This window comes from Anoplophora glabripennis, unplaced genomic scaffold, assembly GCF_000390285.2.
Source record: "Anoplophora glabripennis isolate ALB-LARVAE unplaced genomic scaffold, Agla_2.0 scaffold832, whole genome shotgun sequence".
In the NCBI taxonomy this organism is placed as follows: Eukaryota; Metazoa; Arthropoda; class Insecta; order Coleoptera; family Cerambycidae; genus Anoplophora; species Anoplophora glabripennis.
Window position 1 is genome coordinate 141,999 of NW_019416916.1, and position 14,061 is coordinate 156,059.

The 14,061-nt window shown below is 30.1% G+C and overlaps 1 protein-coding gene across 1 annotated transcript in view; it reads right to left on the reverse strand.

The window, feature by feature from the left end:
• The window catches only part of LOC108913822 (frizzled-4), a 125,821-nt gene that overhangs the window by 92,430 nt on the left and 19,330 nt on the right, over positions 1 to 14,061 (reverse strand). The window contains exon 2 of the mRNA XM_018719450.1: positions 9,917 to 10,185. Within this exon, the coding sequence (XP_018574966.1) occupies positions 9,917 to 10,185 (269 nt within the window). The remainder of the gene's footprint in view (positions 1 to 9,916; positions 10,186 to 14,061) is intronic.

Consider the following 14,061-nt stretch of genomic DNA (forward strand, 5'->3'; position numbering starts at 1 on the left):
CGTGAATTGCATTGAAAAATGTGGAAAATTAACGACTCACGAGCCCTTTAAAGAGAAGGTACTCGCTAAGTAAACTGTCCGGCGGCCGGCGGCGTGGTAGTGGGGGAAGCTCGTCCAAGCGGTCGCGCGCGCGAGAAAAGATAATTCCAAATTTCAAATTGCGCGCTGTAAATTTTGCAATATCTCGGCTTCTATTCATCGTAGAAACTTATTATTTTTTTTAAACCGGTGTAGCTCGACGAAAAAATAGTAATGGGCATATTTACGAATTCGTAGAATGGCCCTGAAACCCAGCAAAAATGCATCTTTTATAATAATTTTTTTTTAATTTACAAAAATGTTACAAAAATTATTGTTAAACGAAATATCAATTAAAATTTCAATTTCGAAATTATTTTATTATTATTAAATAAATAAATGAAGCTATCGTTCATTTAAAAATTTATTTTTTTACATATTAAGGCAAAGTAAACTTGTTTTTTAATATTTTGTTAGCTATTTAATTACGATTTAAATGTAAAATTAAAGTAAAAATTCACAAATTATTTTCAAATTATTATTTATTGTTTGATTTAAAAAAGAATATAAAGAGCATTTGAATTTATTGCAAAATTCTCAAAATTAAAAAATATTAATAAAAATAATGCGGTCGATAAAATTATAATTTTAACTTCTTGAAATTTTAATACATAAAGATTTTTTATTATATTTATTACTAATTTTATACAAAAAAATGTTTGCAAAATAATCAAAATTAATTAAAAAAATATTAATCACAACCATTTTCAATAATAGATAGGTATACTGCAAATACAACAATTTAAAATTTAATTTTTTTTCTATTTTTATGAGAGTAGTAATCTATGGAGACAGTATATGAGTATTTATTTATAACAAAGCAAAATATGTACCGCACTGTATGCGTATTTATAATGAAATAAAATACTTCATCACATTTTTCAAAATAAAAAAATCCCACATGGTTTCTATTATGTCACGTATAAGATAAAAGCATTTCGTTGCCTCAATTACGAAGTAATATACATACAGTTACATGTTGCTATTTTGTTAATGGATAAATTTTTAGATAATATCAGCATTAATATCCAGTAGACGTTAGTATCAGCTGTAAAACATTATCGGTGAGGCACATTAAAAAATAAATTCTTTTCCGACATCGTTTTATCCACTCGAACGGTGAATTACAAAACAATGTTAAATTAATTAAACTCCAATTTAAAAACACATGTTTTCCTCTGAGTAAATATTTACCTGCATGCGTTCAGATAAGATTAAAGTTTTATATAAAATTTGTGTCGGTCTCACCAAAGCGAAGGCGCTCAGTTTATAAAATATTTGGATTTTAAACAAACAGTTTGTTAATTTGAGCCGTTCATCACGATTCCGTCCAAATATATCTTTCATTGGAAAATTCGATTAAATGGGCCCGTTGAAAAACGGAAACCTCTTGCTTTCTCGGGTCTGTTTTTAGCTAAACTTCATAATTAGGCCTTCTGGACCTTTACTTATACAGGGTGTCCCGGAAATGGTAAAAAAGAATTAAATGGGGTGGGATCTTTGTTCAATTTTATGGGAGGTGTAAGCCCTTTTTATATGAAATAAAAATAATGTTTTCCAACTTTTTTCAGAAACGGTTACAGATTGAAAGATGAATTTTGATGCGAACATAGCTCTAATGAATTGCCATTATATTTATTATAATCATTTGCCGTATTTTTTTTGGTGCTTTACAATGGGTTGATATGAGCTACACTACACCATTTACCTATATTTTATCTTATATATTATTATATTTAAAGAAACCGAAATAAAAATATTTATTAAGGGGTAACGTCACTAGAAGTTGGAAAAAGGTGAATTTGGGGAATCAAGGAAGAATCGATACAAGATATAGTGTCAGAATCAAAAAGGTTTTATTGTACATGTTTTCTGGTAGTATTGTTAATTTTTTTCAAACAATTTCTGCCATTCAGCAGAAGAAATTAATACGCCACTGGTTCTGTGCTAATTGTAAGATTTAATTATTTTACATTTAATGCTAATTTAATATTATTGTATGCACAAAATTTGTTTTCAATATTTCTATTTGTTCAGAAGATATTTGAAGATATAACATTTTTTTTAATTTTCGCACCCTGTATTTCAATAACATTTTTCTCAATCTACGTAAAAGTAGATTAAGCAAAATAGATTAAAACATTTTAAGCTCTACTAAGCGGAAATGAGAAATTTTCATTTTTTTAATTAGAACCATAAAATTTGCATGAATCCCTATCAAGTAATTTAATTTCAATGCAATATTATATGTGCGAATCTAAAATTATTTAAAAAAGCTTTTATGTGACTGACAGTAACAATTTAGAAAAGATTACATATGATGGAAGCGGTTATAAATCTATTTGATATGCAAGAATTTATTATGAATTAAATTGAACAAAAATTATATACGAGCAGAAAGAAATATTATTTCCTAGGCAAGATAAAAAAATATTTTTTTCTTTGATGAACTTTTTAGCAGTTGTTCGTTCACGAAAAATTATATAGGTATTCGTCGTTTGTATGCGTTTTAACTATACGCTTCGAAGAGAACCATAAATTATTGACGATCGAAGACTACAATTTAATCGTCCATGCAACCTAAAATTGCTGATATAATTTTTCTATTAATATAATTAACGTAATCTGATAAGAAACAACAAACATAGAGTACTAATTCATTTCCAAGATAATTAACATCATTATAAAGAAGGGAACATAGTTTTAGTCTAGAATAAATACGTCTTAAGCTCAACGAGAGATTAAGAGTGCAGGTGTCTCTGGGCAAAGGTGTTAATTCTATTACTATTTTTATTACTAACCCCTAATTATTTACTCTATAAACAAAAGTAGGTTAGATACATTTTGCTTAACTACGTAGCTAAATGGAACTTAAAAGTTGAATAGAACTATGTGGAAGAATGGTAAAACTTTATTTTACCTAACAGGGTTGTTTTTGTAAGTAAATTCTATATAAAATGTTATATAAACCGATTCTGGAAATTCACAAAGGCTTTTTACTGTATTTGTAAAATACGAATAAAAGTTTACTACATAACGAATTTACCTAAATATAACGTTATGTAACGAGCGTTCAAATAAAAACGTGGTCGAAGTTGGCTCCGACACATTGGACGTAGGGAGTAGCTTATAGCGATCAACTTAACCTCATTTCTCAACGAGCTGTATAGCAGCTGTCAGTTTCAATAACGTTAATGACTATATAACTTTATTTTAAAGAATAATCGTGATAACAATAACAAACAATTAAAGGAGCTGCGGAAAGNTATTTCTACCATAAAAGTTCCTAATTTTTGATTGTTAGTATGTGTATCATTGCCGCACTTTAATATTATTATGAGGAATCTCCATGAAATATGATACAGATATTATCTGTTTACACTCATAAATTTTTGTAAAATTGCACATTAGATCACTGGTTATTTTGACACCACAACAGGTAATGTACAATTACATCATACAAGTAAAATTACATTAAGCATGCAATTTTACACTTGTTTGTGTAATTGTAATTGATAGACAGGATGTTATTTAAGTACGTGGCCAAACTTCAAGGGGTGTTTCTTTGAGTGATTTTAAAACGAAAAGTTTATATAAATATAGGTCTGGTAATACTTCGTTTTCAAGATACAGGAACTTTTTAAAAAATTGTTTTTTTGGAAAAATCTTAATCTTTTAGCCGATTTTGTAGAAATTTGGCAGTATTATTATGACAAATATTTTTGACAAATAAAAATGTGCTCCACTGACTTTTTAATTTTTTTCGTATCTATTCCTCTTTGGAGAAAATAAAATAAAAATCTCTTTATTGTATGTCCCCGGGATAACATAAAAAATTAAAACTACCAAACTATCAAAATCTGGGGTGTACCTGTTATTTTTTTCCATATCAATATTCTATTCTAGTCTTAGAAATTGTTATAAAAGTGCTAGTTAAAAAAAATTTGTTTTATTAATTATTAAAAAACTTTTTTTTTAATTTTAATTATGAGGGCTAATTAAATAAATACTTATCTAAGACAAATGAAATTGACTTCTACTCGCAAAAAAATTGTTAAATTAAGAATTGTATATGTATTTATATATACGTAAAAAAATATATTCTTGATGTTAATATATCACAATCTTAAACTAAGTAAAATCTCTTTCATCAAGAAAACGTTCATTTACGTGAAGAAATTTTATTTATTTTAAGATTGTGGTACCTATATTAACATCAAGAATATATTTTTTTACGTATATATAAATACATATACAATTCTTAATTTAACAATTTTTTTGCGAGTAGAAGTCAATTTCATTTGTCTTAGATAAGTATTTATTTAATTAGCCCTCATAATTAAAATTAAAAAAAAAGTTTTTTAATAATTAATAAAACAAATTTTTTTTAACTAGCACTTTTATAACAATTTCTAAGACTAGAATAGAATATTGATATGGAAAAAAATAACAGGTACACCCCAGATTTTGATAGTTTGGTAGTTTTAATTTTTTATGTTATCCCGGGGACATACAATAAAGAGATTTTTATTTTATTTTCTCCAAAGAGGAATAGATACGAAAAAAATTAAAAAGTCAGTGGAGCACATTTTTATTTGTCAAAAATATTTGTCATAATAATACTGCCAAATTTCTACAAAATCGGCTAAAAGATTAAGATTTTTCCAAAAAAACGATTTTTTAAAAAGTTCCTGTATCTTGAAAACGAAGTATTACCAGACCTATATTTATATAAACTTTTCGTTTTAAAATCACTCAAAGAAACACCCCTTGAAGTTTGGCCACGTACTTAAATAACATCCTGTCTATCAATTACAATTACACAAACAAGTGTAAAATTGCATGCTTAATGTAATTTTACTTGTATGATGTAATTGTACATTACCTGTTGTGGTGTCAAAATAACCAGTGATCTAATGTGCAATTTTACAAAAATTTATGAGTGTAAACAGATAATATCTGTATCATATTTCATGGAGATTCCTCATAATAATATTAAAGTGCGGCAATGATACACATACTAACAATCAAAAATTAGGAACTTTTATGGTAGAAATAAGTCAAACCACGACATTTTTGAGCGAAAATAATGGGACTGCTCCTGTCATTTTTCATTTAGACGCTTTTTTCCGAAGATACATAAAAAAAGTGCGTAAGGAGGAAAGATGGATTGCAAATTGCAATACTTATTGCCTTCCATGACTTTTTTACATTCTTTTTACTGGATGTATCAACTTTCATAATACATTATGTGAATTAAATTTATCTTTATAATAAGAGATTTTGGCGAGTTAAAGGAAGGATCTTTCTCTGGTATCACATTTCGCAGAAATGCGGCTTAATTGACAATTAATCTTTATATCAAAGATTTATAGAGTTATAAATTATATTAATTTATGAACGCTCATACAGGTATACTATCTTGATAAATACTAGAATTCCGGTTTTATCTGAACCTATTTATTAAATTTATTAAATATAAAAATATTTAGGTGTGTACGCCTTTTTTATTGGATTCGGTCGATTGGATCCGTGAAAAAACTCTATTTTACACGCCTTTTAAAAGAACTGTATCTAAAGAGTGATATTAAGTAATGACAACGGCAATTTTTCATAATATAGATCAAACATTGGATATGGTAACGGTAACCTTATCGATTTTATTACGTGAAGTAATTTTTTGCAACTGATTTGAGAACGAGTATGGCAAAGCCACTTGAATTCTCTTTGAAATGGTTTTATATGTAACAAAAGCAATTTCTTAATCAAAGTTGAAGGCACACAATCATAATTTTAGTCCGAAAAGTTTTTTATTATCAAAACTATAACAAGTTTACTTTGAATAATAATATGAATAATCATGGCAATACTCGTATATAGGTACGTGCTATTTTTTAAACAGTTACAAAAATAATCTGAATTTTTTAATGGATTAATGTTCTTAAAATAAATATCCAGAGTTGTTATCAACTACTTATATTTATCCAATGATTTATTATTGTTTTGGCAACCGAGGTCTATTTTACCTAACCAGATTAATCTTCTACCATTTCGATTGACATAAGTCAGATGATGTTGCAAGGCGATAAACATATTTAAAAAATTGATTTTTTCTATAACCGCGCGTATTTTTAACTTTACGGACGCTGCATAATACTTACGTAAAATTATAAAAATAGTGCGTAAAGTAAATATTTTATTTCCTTCATGTTAGCATTAATAATCGGTAAAATTAAAAATTATTAAAATAATAATATCAAGTTTACATTAAAATCATAGACCTTATAAACTATGGACTGGCCTTAGAAAGAGAAGTCAATCGGGCTGATATGTGCAAGGCAGATGAAGCTAGTGCAGGCAATGTAGTATAACAACCCGGGTTCGATCGAAAAAAAAAAAAAAATAAACGTAGTTATGGCCAAAAATATGTGATCGTCATAAGGAATACCTACGTTATATATATCTATTGTTTTAATTGACCGGAAGGACTAACTTTAAAGAGGGGAAGTATGGTTTAATTTTATAAAACAAAAGCAGAGTAAATACACCTAACTTTATTATTTACGTACAACAGTATTCAAATTAAACATGTGACAAATAGAATGAACAGCAGAAACATTAACAACCATTTAACATAAAATGAGAGTGCCAGGCTCACCTAGAGCTTCTGTGTGGAAAGAGCATGGCAGAGAAACCCACGATCGTTGCTCTAACTACCAAAATATAAATACAAAACAACCGCTAACAAAAGGCATACATTAAGAACCTTTACTAATGATAAATAAGACCTGACTCATTTAATGTGTCACTAAATGTCACCTCACTCGAATTAGACATACACACTTCCAAGTAAAACTGAAGAGGTTTGGTGTTAGTTAGCCGGCAGCGCCGGAAGGTAATAATAACAATAATAATAACAACAACAATAACAACAACAATAACAATAATAATAATAATAAGCTTCATTTCTCCCGAAACATAATACAATGCATGGAAAACGTCAAGTAAATACAATAAAATTCAAGGTACTGGAGTCCCATACGGGAGGCAATCCAGAGCAATTCTTTTTCTTTTGTATTCAATTATTCTTTTTACAAATTCATTCCTCACGGGCGAAAATGTTAGTAAATTCAACAGGGTTCTTATATGCGTATGACATAAAGTGAGCACAAGAAATGCTCTATTAGTTGTTTTTCGAACAATGTAATCATGACAAAACAAGTTAAATGTGAAACAAAGGAATTGTTATTGCAATATCCGGGCAGTCACGACAATGTATACATATTTTAACATGTAATAAATAATGAGCAATCTTTAATAATAATTGTAACCAACTGTCAATATTACGTTTTCATTATTATATAACACCCACGTACCGTCGAAGTTGATACGATAAGTATGGTTTTGCACAGCAAATACCGGTAAAACAAATAATGGTACACCGATATATCGGTACAAAAAAACCGTAAACAAACCTTAGAGTAAAAGTGATGTGTGTTTTAGTGTATGTGAAATATTTGTGAAAACTAAATATGGTGCAATCGTGTTCAGCGATCAGTTGCGCGAGGCTTTGAAGTGGAGAAAAAAATTTCATAGGTGTCTACACATTTTTAACGGAGTTGAAAATTTTTTGTTTTCGAGTCTCAATATTATTTTTTTTAAAGTCTTTGTAGTTTAGAAATTCGTCATCTGTCCCTTCTGTGATTCATCTGAATATAAATTAAAAACATAATATAAACCTAATCAATAATTTTCAAAATTTTCAACTTTCATTGTAGCGACCACGCATAAATGTAGATAAAATCATTTTTAACTTCAAACGGGAATACGATCCAACAGAAAAAAACTTTTTTTATTTTAGGGGAATGCCCTAACATAGACGTTTATAATTTAATCCTTTGGTAGTAGGCATGACATAAATGTTATATATACAACTTCTGTATACAGTTTTTTTCTGCTTATTGCTTATATATGTGGTAATATGATTCTGATACGATTCAGCAGTGATATTATTTTGGCAACTGAAAATGTAAGTTACTTAATTAAAACAATATTGCATTTGCATAAATGAAATTGATAAAAAATCAATTAATTCAATTTCAATAAAAGAAAGTAAAATACAATGATAACATTTCACTTAACAAATGTTATATCAAAATAATGGGCAAAAACAATAAAAATGTAAACCTCAGTAAGAAGGTACATACAGGGTGTAAGAAGTTTGACTGCCATTACTCCATCGTGAGATAGAGTAATCATAAATGAGCAAAAAAGTTATATATTACAGTGGCGTAAGATTAAAAGTTTTCAAAATACAGCGAGTATATAATATTGGGGAGTTTCATCACAACGTTACAACAGTGCTTAACTTAACGCTACACAGCTGGTACATACCACGTGTGCACGCAGCAGACTTGTCATACGGAAAAAATGTAAACAACTACTATTGTGAAACATTTAGTAAATTTCAAGACAATTGTTTTCCAGTTTTTAAATAAATAAAATGTATCGATTTTGTTGTACGTGTATGTGCTTAAATTTTAGCTTGAATTTTAGTACTTATAGTAATTATAAATCTCTTAAAACAGGAACTTAACATTTAATCAAATTATGAATTTGAAAAATATATAAATAAAGTAGGTACCCAAAGATTCACGTCATCAAAATAATCATACGTATTAAAAATATTTTAGGTACTTACCAATAAGCAAAACTCAGTAATTTTTAAACGCACAAGTACAAAACAAACTGCAACATATGCTTAAATTGTCCATCACCATTTTCGATGCATGCACGACACCTTCGAATCCAATTTTTTCGCGCACTCGCTGGAAAACACCTCAAGAAAAGGAAATAGTGGTACGCAAAAAACACTCAGACACGGTCCAATTCCAGATACCAACTGAAGTGCGTAATCCTGGACAGCTTAATACCTCGTGTTATCCGCAGCGCCGTTGTCACATTGCTCGACATGGATTTTATCGAATTTTAAATTTATTATAACGCTAACTATTTTTTAGAATTAAGCATAAAGAAAGAAGGAAAAAAAAGTGATAAACATTGGATTTTATGGTATTCTATGCACGCAGTTATGTCAATATATATGTTAGAGATTTTGATAATTTTTTTCTCGGAAATGGTTGTTAGGACCCATGTCATATAAAGTTTGTTTATTTTAATGTATTCCATCGTCTGTTAAAATTAAGTCAGTCAAACTTCTAACACCCTGTATGCTAGGTTAAATTTTCATATTTCGTCAAATATTATCTAGATGCCATATGACCAAATATTAATGAAACATTTTGTATAGCTGTCCATGGACAAATAGTTTTTTTTATTTACTGAAATAAGAATGATGAATACATAATTTTTCTTTATTGAAAACATAGAACACCCTCTTTTTAACTAAGTTGTTAACTAAGTCTATTTAAAAAAGGTAACTTTTCAACTCTATTGAAAACCGTAAAAATTATTAAAAATTTATATAAGCCACTAGATTCTACGAAAAAAAATTAACTGTAACCCGTACAATATATCAAAAAACTAGCAAATGTTCGCGAAAAACGCAACTTTTTATAACACATAATATGTAATAATATTAAAAACCGAGATTAGTATAAAATCTAAAAAGGGGTCACATGCAAAATTTCATTGTTTGAATTAAATTTCTTATATTATTGCAGACCTAAGAGAGTATGCTGTTAAATAAAAAAAGATTATTACTAACTTAAAAATAGACAATGTAGGCACGTATAAAGTTACTACCTAAAAGGTGCCACACATCTGGGACGTCTCCCGAAGGATAAAGAAAACACGCCAAAAAACAATTAGTACTCACCACGCATTTGCAGCCATCCCGAAATAGTACAGGAGAAGAAAGACGAACGCACAGTTGACGTTTGACAGGCCGTCTTCGGGAACCTTGGGACAGGAAGCCGACATTCTCCCCGAGAACATCCTCAACGCCCAACCGGCGCTCACCAAGACATAGCAGAGTGCCAAACTGACCAGGGGCCTAGCCTTCACGCGGCCTCCGCCTATGGTCAAGGTCAGGACTGCTCCCAAGCTGATGACGAGGCATATTAGGGCCCAGACCGTAACCCATACCTGAAAAAATTAATAAAGGCATTGTTAGCAAACGAGTGAAATAGCTTTCGGAAATCTCCCATACATCTTCCGAAATACGTTTTTTTTTTTTAAATAACTGAAGATCATTGAAGAAGTTGTTATTAGGTAAATGTTATTGTTAAGTTTGAAAATAATGTGTTGGTGTGTTCGGTGGTTGTAAATTAAATGTGGGATAAAAAAAGTTTAGTTATATACGGAGTCCTAGTATTCCATGCACATTTTTTCCAAATAATTCTAAAACATTTTAAGCGGTTTATAAATTCATGAGCTTTATTGCTATTTTAAGCATACATTTATACAGCAATAGAGTGAACGCAATGCGGTGGTTGCTATACAATAGGAATCCTTGAGATTCTCTAGCCAGGCATACATACTCTGGTTAACAAACTGCGGAAAGTTGGTGTTCTCTTACTGGTGGGGTGGATTCCGCTAAACAGCCTAATGTATGGTCCAGTTTAGTTCCAGAAATGTTGGAATCGGAAAAACTGCGTCCTCGACGAATACGGCCGTTTCTGGGAAATTGAAGGTATGAAACTGATTCGGGTAATGCCGACCCTTTAAAATATAAATCCTGTCGTATACACAAAAAAGTTACGGGATAGCTAGGGCGCACAGGCACTAGAAAAAGAACATTCTGTATATGTATTCTCACCAAATTATATATTTACATTGCCCTTATATAAAAAAAATATGTGTACCAAATTTGAAGTTTCTAAGAAAAATATTTTAATAATTTGAAAAGACTAGGTTATCTGTCCTATATTTAGAAAGCTATATCTCAGTAGGCGTGCACTTTTGTATATAGGTAAGTTAGGCTAAATAGTCTTATTTTCATCCAAACAACCTGTGGTCAAGCGTTGTCTATCCTTTTCAGAGACACCCTGTATTAGGTAGGCAAAGATTGGCTTATGCAATTGTAAGACCTTTTTCTATTCAGCGTTTTTTATGCTTTCGACTAGTTTCGAGATACTAACATGTGGAAATAAGTTCCTGAAAATACCGGTATTGATATAGGTACGAAAAACGGATGGAGTTAGAGAATTATGTATTTTTTTCCTTCAAAATAAAGAATGTGACAATTTACAAAAGGCACGCCCCTGTCACTGTAAATTATTGTTACAGTAGTTCCGATAACAGCACTTTATTGGCCAATTTTTTTCCTGGATTCTATCTCAACAAATATCGTACGGATTAAATTTGCTGCTAGAAAAATTGTTTTATTGCGCAAACTCTCATACAATTCTAAATTTGTTACAGTAGTTCCGACAATCTTCTTGGAATTCTATCTCAACAAATATTGTACATAATATTGATTTCAAACAATTGAGATACAATTTAATAAACTCTTTAAATAGGTACCTAATCTATAAATAAAATACAAAATGTTTTTGGATTTTTGAAATCAACACAGTTTTTGCTTAAAACATTTTATTAGCTTTTTCAGAAAACTGTCTAAGAAGCAACCTCCTGAAGTTATGACTTGTACCTACACCCTGTATAAATATGCCATTTACTTAGTATTGTATTCCTTTGAACTTCCCGTAGAAGATAAAAGTGTAAGTAATATCACTCCATGCAACAAATACAGTAAATCTAACTTTATAATCGTCTGGTTAAGTGTCTGTCAAGTGATCAAAGTATAGTTTTGGTACTCCAGAAACGCAATGTGCAAACACTTCAATTTTTTTTTTCTTATACGTGCTTATCCCATGAAGATAAAACGGCGGTAGATAAGCACAATGTCGATGATGCAGACGCATAGCTTCATTTCAGTTCTGTACATACGAGGCAAGTACCAAAAAGGAAGTAATAGGGCAGTACCTAAATGCCATTTCCTAAGGATTTTTCAAAATACTACAAAGATTACACGAATGTGCTAAAATATATTAAATTTTTTTTTTTAATGGACGGTGGTGATAATGTTCAGGTGTCCAGGACACCACCAGAGTAGTAGCAGCAGCAAAAAATGTGACTTTAAATTTATTACCAAACAAATATAGGAAAAAGTACGAATTCGCTTACGTTTCAAGATTGCCTTGAAAAAAATACGACCTCCTGATGTTATGATTGCATACTTTTCCGATTTATCTACAAAGTTGAAGGAATCTACGTTATGGTCAAATTGACATTGATACATCAAAGTAAGTATTTGAAATTAAGTGTTTTCCTAAAACGTCAAGGTGATAACCATAAACCAAAGAAGTTACAAGTTTTGTTAAATAAACAACTTGAAACATTTAAGTGTAAAAATTATAAAATCTATATTAGTTTTTTCTATTTTAGGATTCCTTAATATTTGGTGTTGCCGGTGCATGTCACTGTGATGAACCGTATCAATTCAATTTGAATGATATAGATGATTATAGATGATTAAGATCAAAGCCTTTGATTCAAATATCGAATAATAAAACGAAAATCTTATATGCCACTGTATAGAAAATATGTTGCATGTCGCCAAGAAAAGTTTGAATGTTGTCGTTTTTTCTTTAAATATTCAAATGGGAATGGTTGCAGGCAAGTAGTAGGAATACATCAGTTTGGTAAATGTCTCAAATTATCGCAAAATTTTTAAATTTGCCAAATGCAAATAAACACACAGGACATTGTTTCCGTAGATCCTCTGCGACCATTTTGGTTAATGCTGAGGAATCTTTTTCAAATAAACTAGACACAGATATTTAGAAACATTTGACAAAGAGACATTTGCTAATAGTAATAATTAGGCTTAGTGCACGTGCAGAGTCTAACAGAGCCGGCGCGGGAGTCGGTGGCCTTCACAGCTGACTCGCGTTTTGAACTGTTTAGTTATTTACGGAACCTTGTAGTACTTGATGTCGCGTCGCTACTTTTCTTTTTTACGTTTGCTGTAAATTGCATTCGCCGTTTGTGTATTTAAAAAATAACTATTTATAAATAGTAACATAATTTACATTAACAACTATTAGTTAGAGGGAAAAGTGAAGTAAAATGCCAAAAGAGAAAAGAAATAGACGGGAATTATTTCAAATGTGGTTTGACAGTGATCCCCAAGGTTACAGGGACATACGTATCACCTGTTTTGTACTGTGTGTGAACGCATTATAAACTGACTACAGTCCTGTTAAACTCCTCACCGTAGTAAGCCTAGTAATAATATTGTCGAAAAAGAAATAATTAACAGCAATAACATCGCCGACTTTTCGAGTAAAGTTCAGCCAATATTTAATAGTTGAACAAACTGCAACATAACTAAATAGTTATAATAAACGTTTAACATGTGGAATACGTTCAATAAATGTTATATTGACTAAATAATGAATTTTTGATGAGAGTTGGTTTGCCTACGTGTATTGATAACTGTATAAAATATAAAATGTGAATAAAATATAAATAAAGTTAACTTTCCCGGCCTAGGTTGGAAAGGTAACTTTCCCGTACTGTTTGCTGATGGTTGCTTAGCAACGAATTAAAATACTAGAATACGGTATTATTGGGTCTGAAATTGGGTCGAAAAAGACACATTTCCGTACGACTTCAGAAAAATATTTTTAAGTACGATAAATAAGACTGGACTCGAATAGTCCAGCAAAATAACAACAATTTTCGTAACATTATTCGGATTCAGTGACACAAAAAATAATCGTCTTCTATTGGCTCAATAAATTTTACTATTTTCACGTAATGGTTTCAAAATTTACCGTATAATTATATTAGCATAAAATAGAAATTTCTATTCAGTATATATAAATTTAAGAAGACCATTACGTCACACCAAAAAGGCCGATTCTACTTAAAATTCAATTCAAATAAAACTTGACACTTTATTACCTTGACGGTGTATTAATAACAATAAATCATAGCGTTGTTACAGGAATA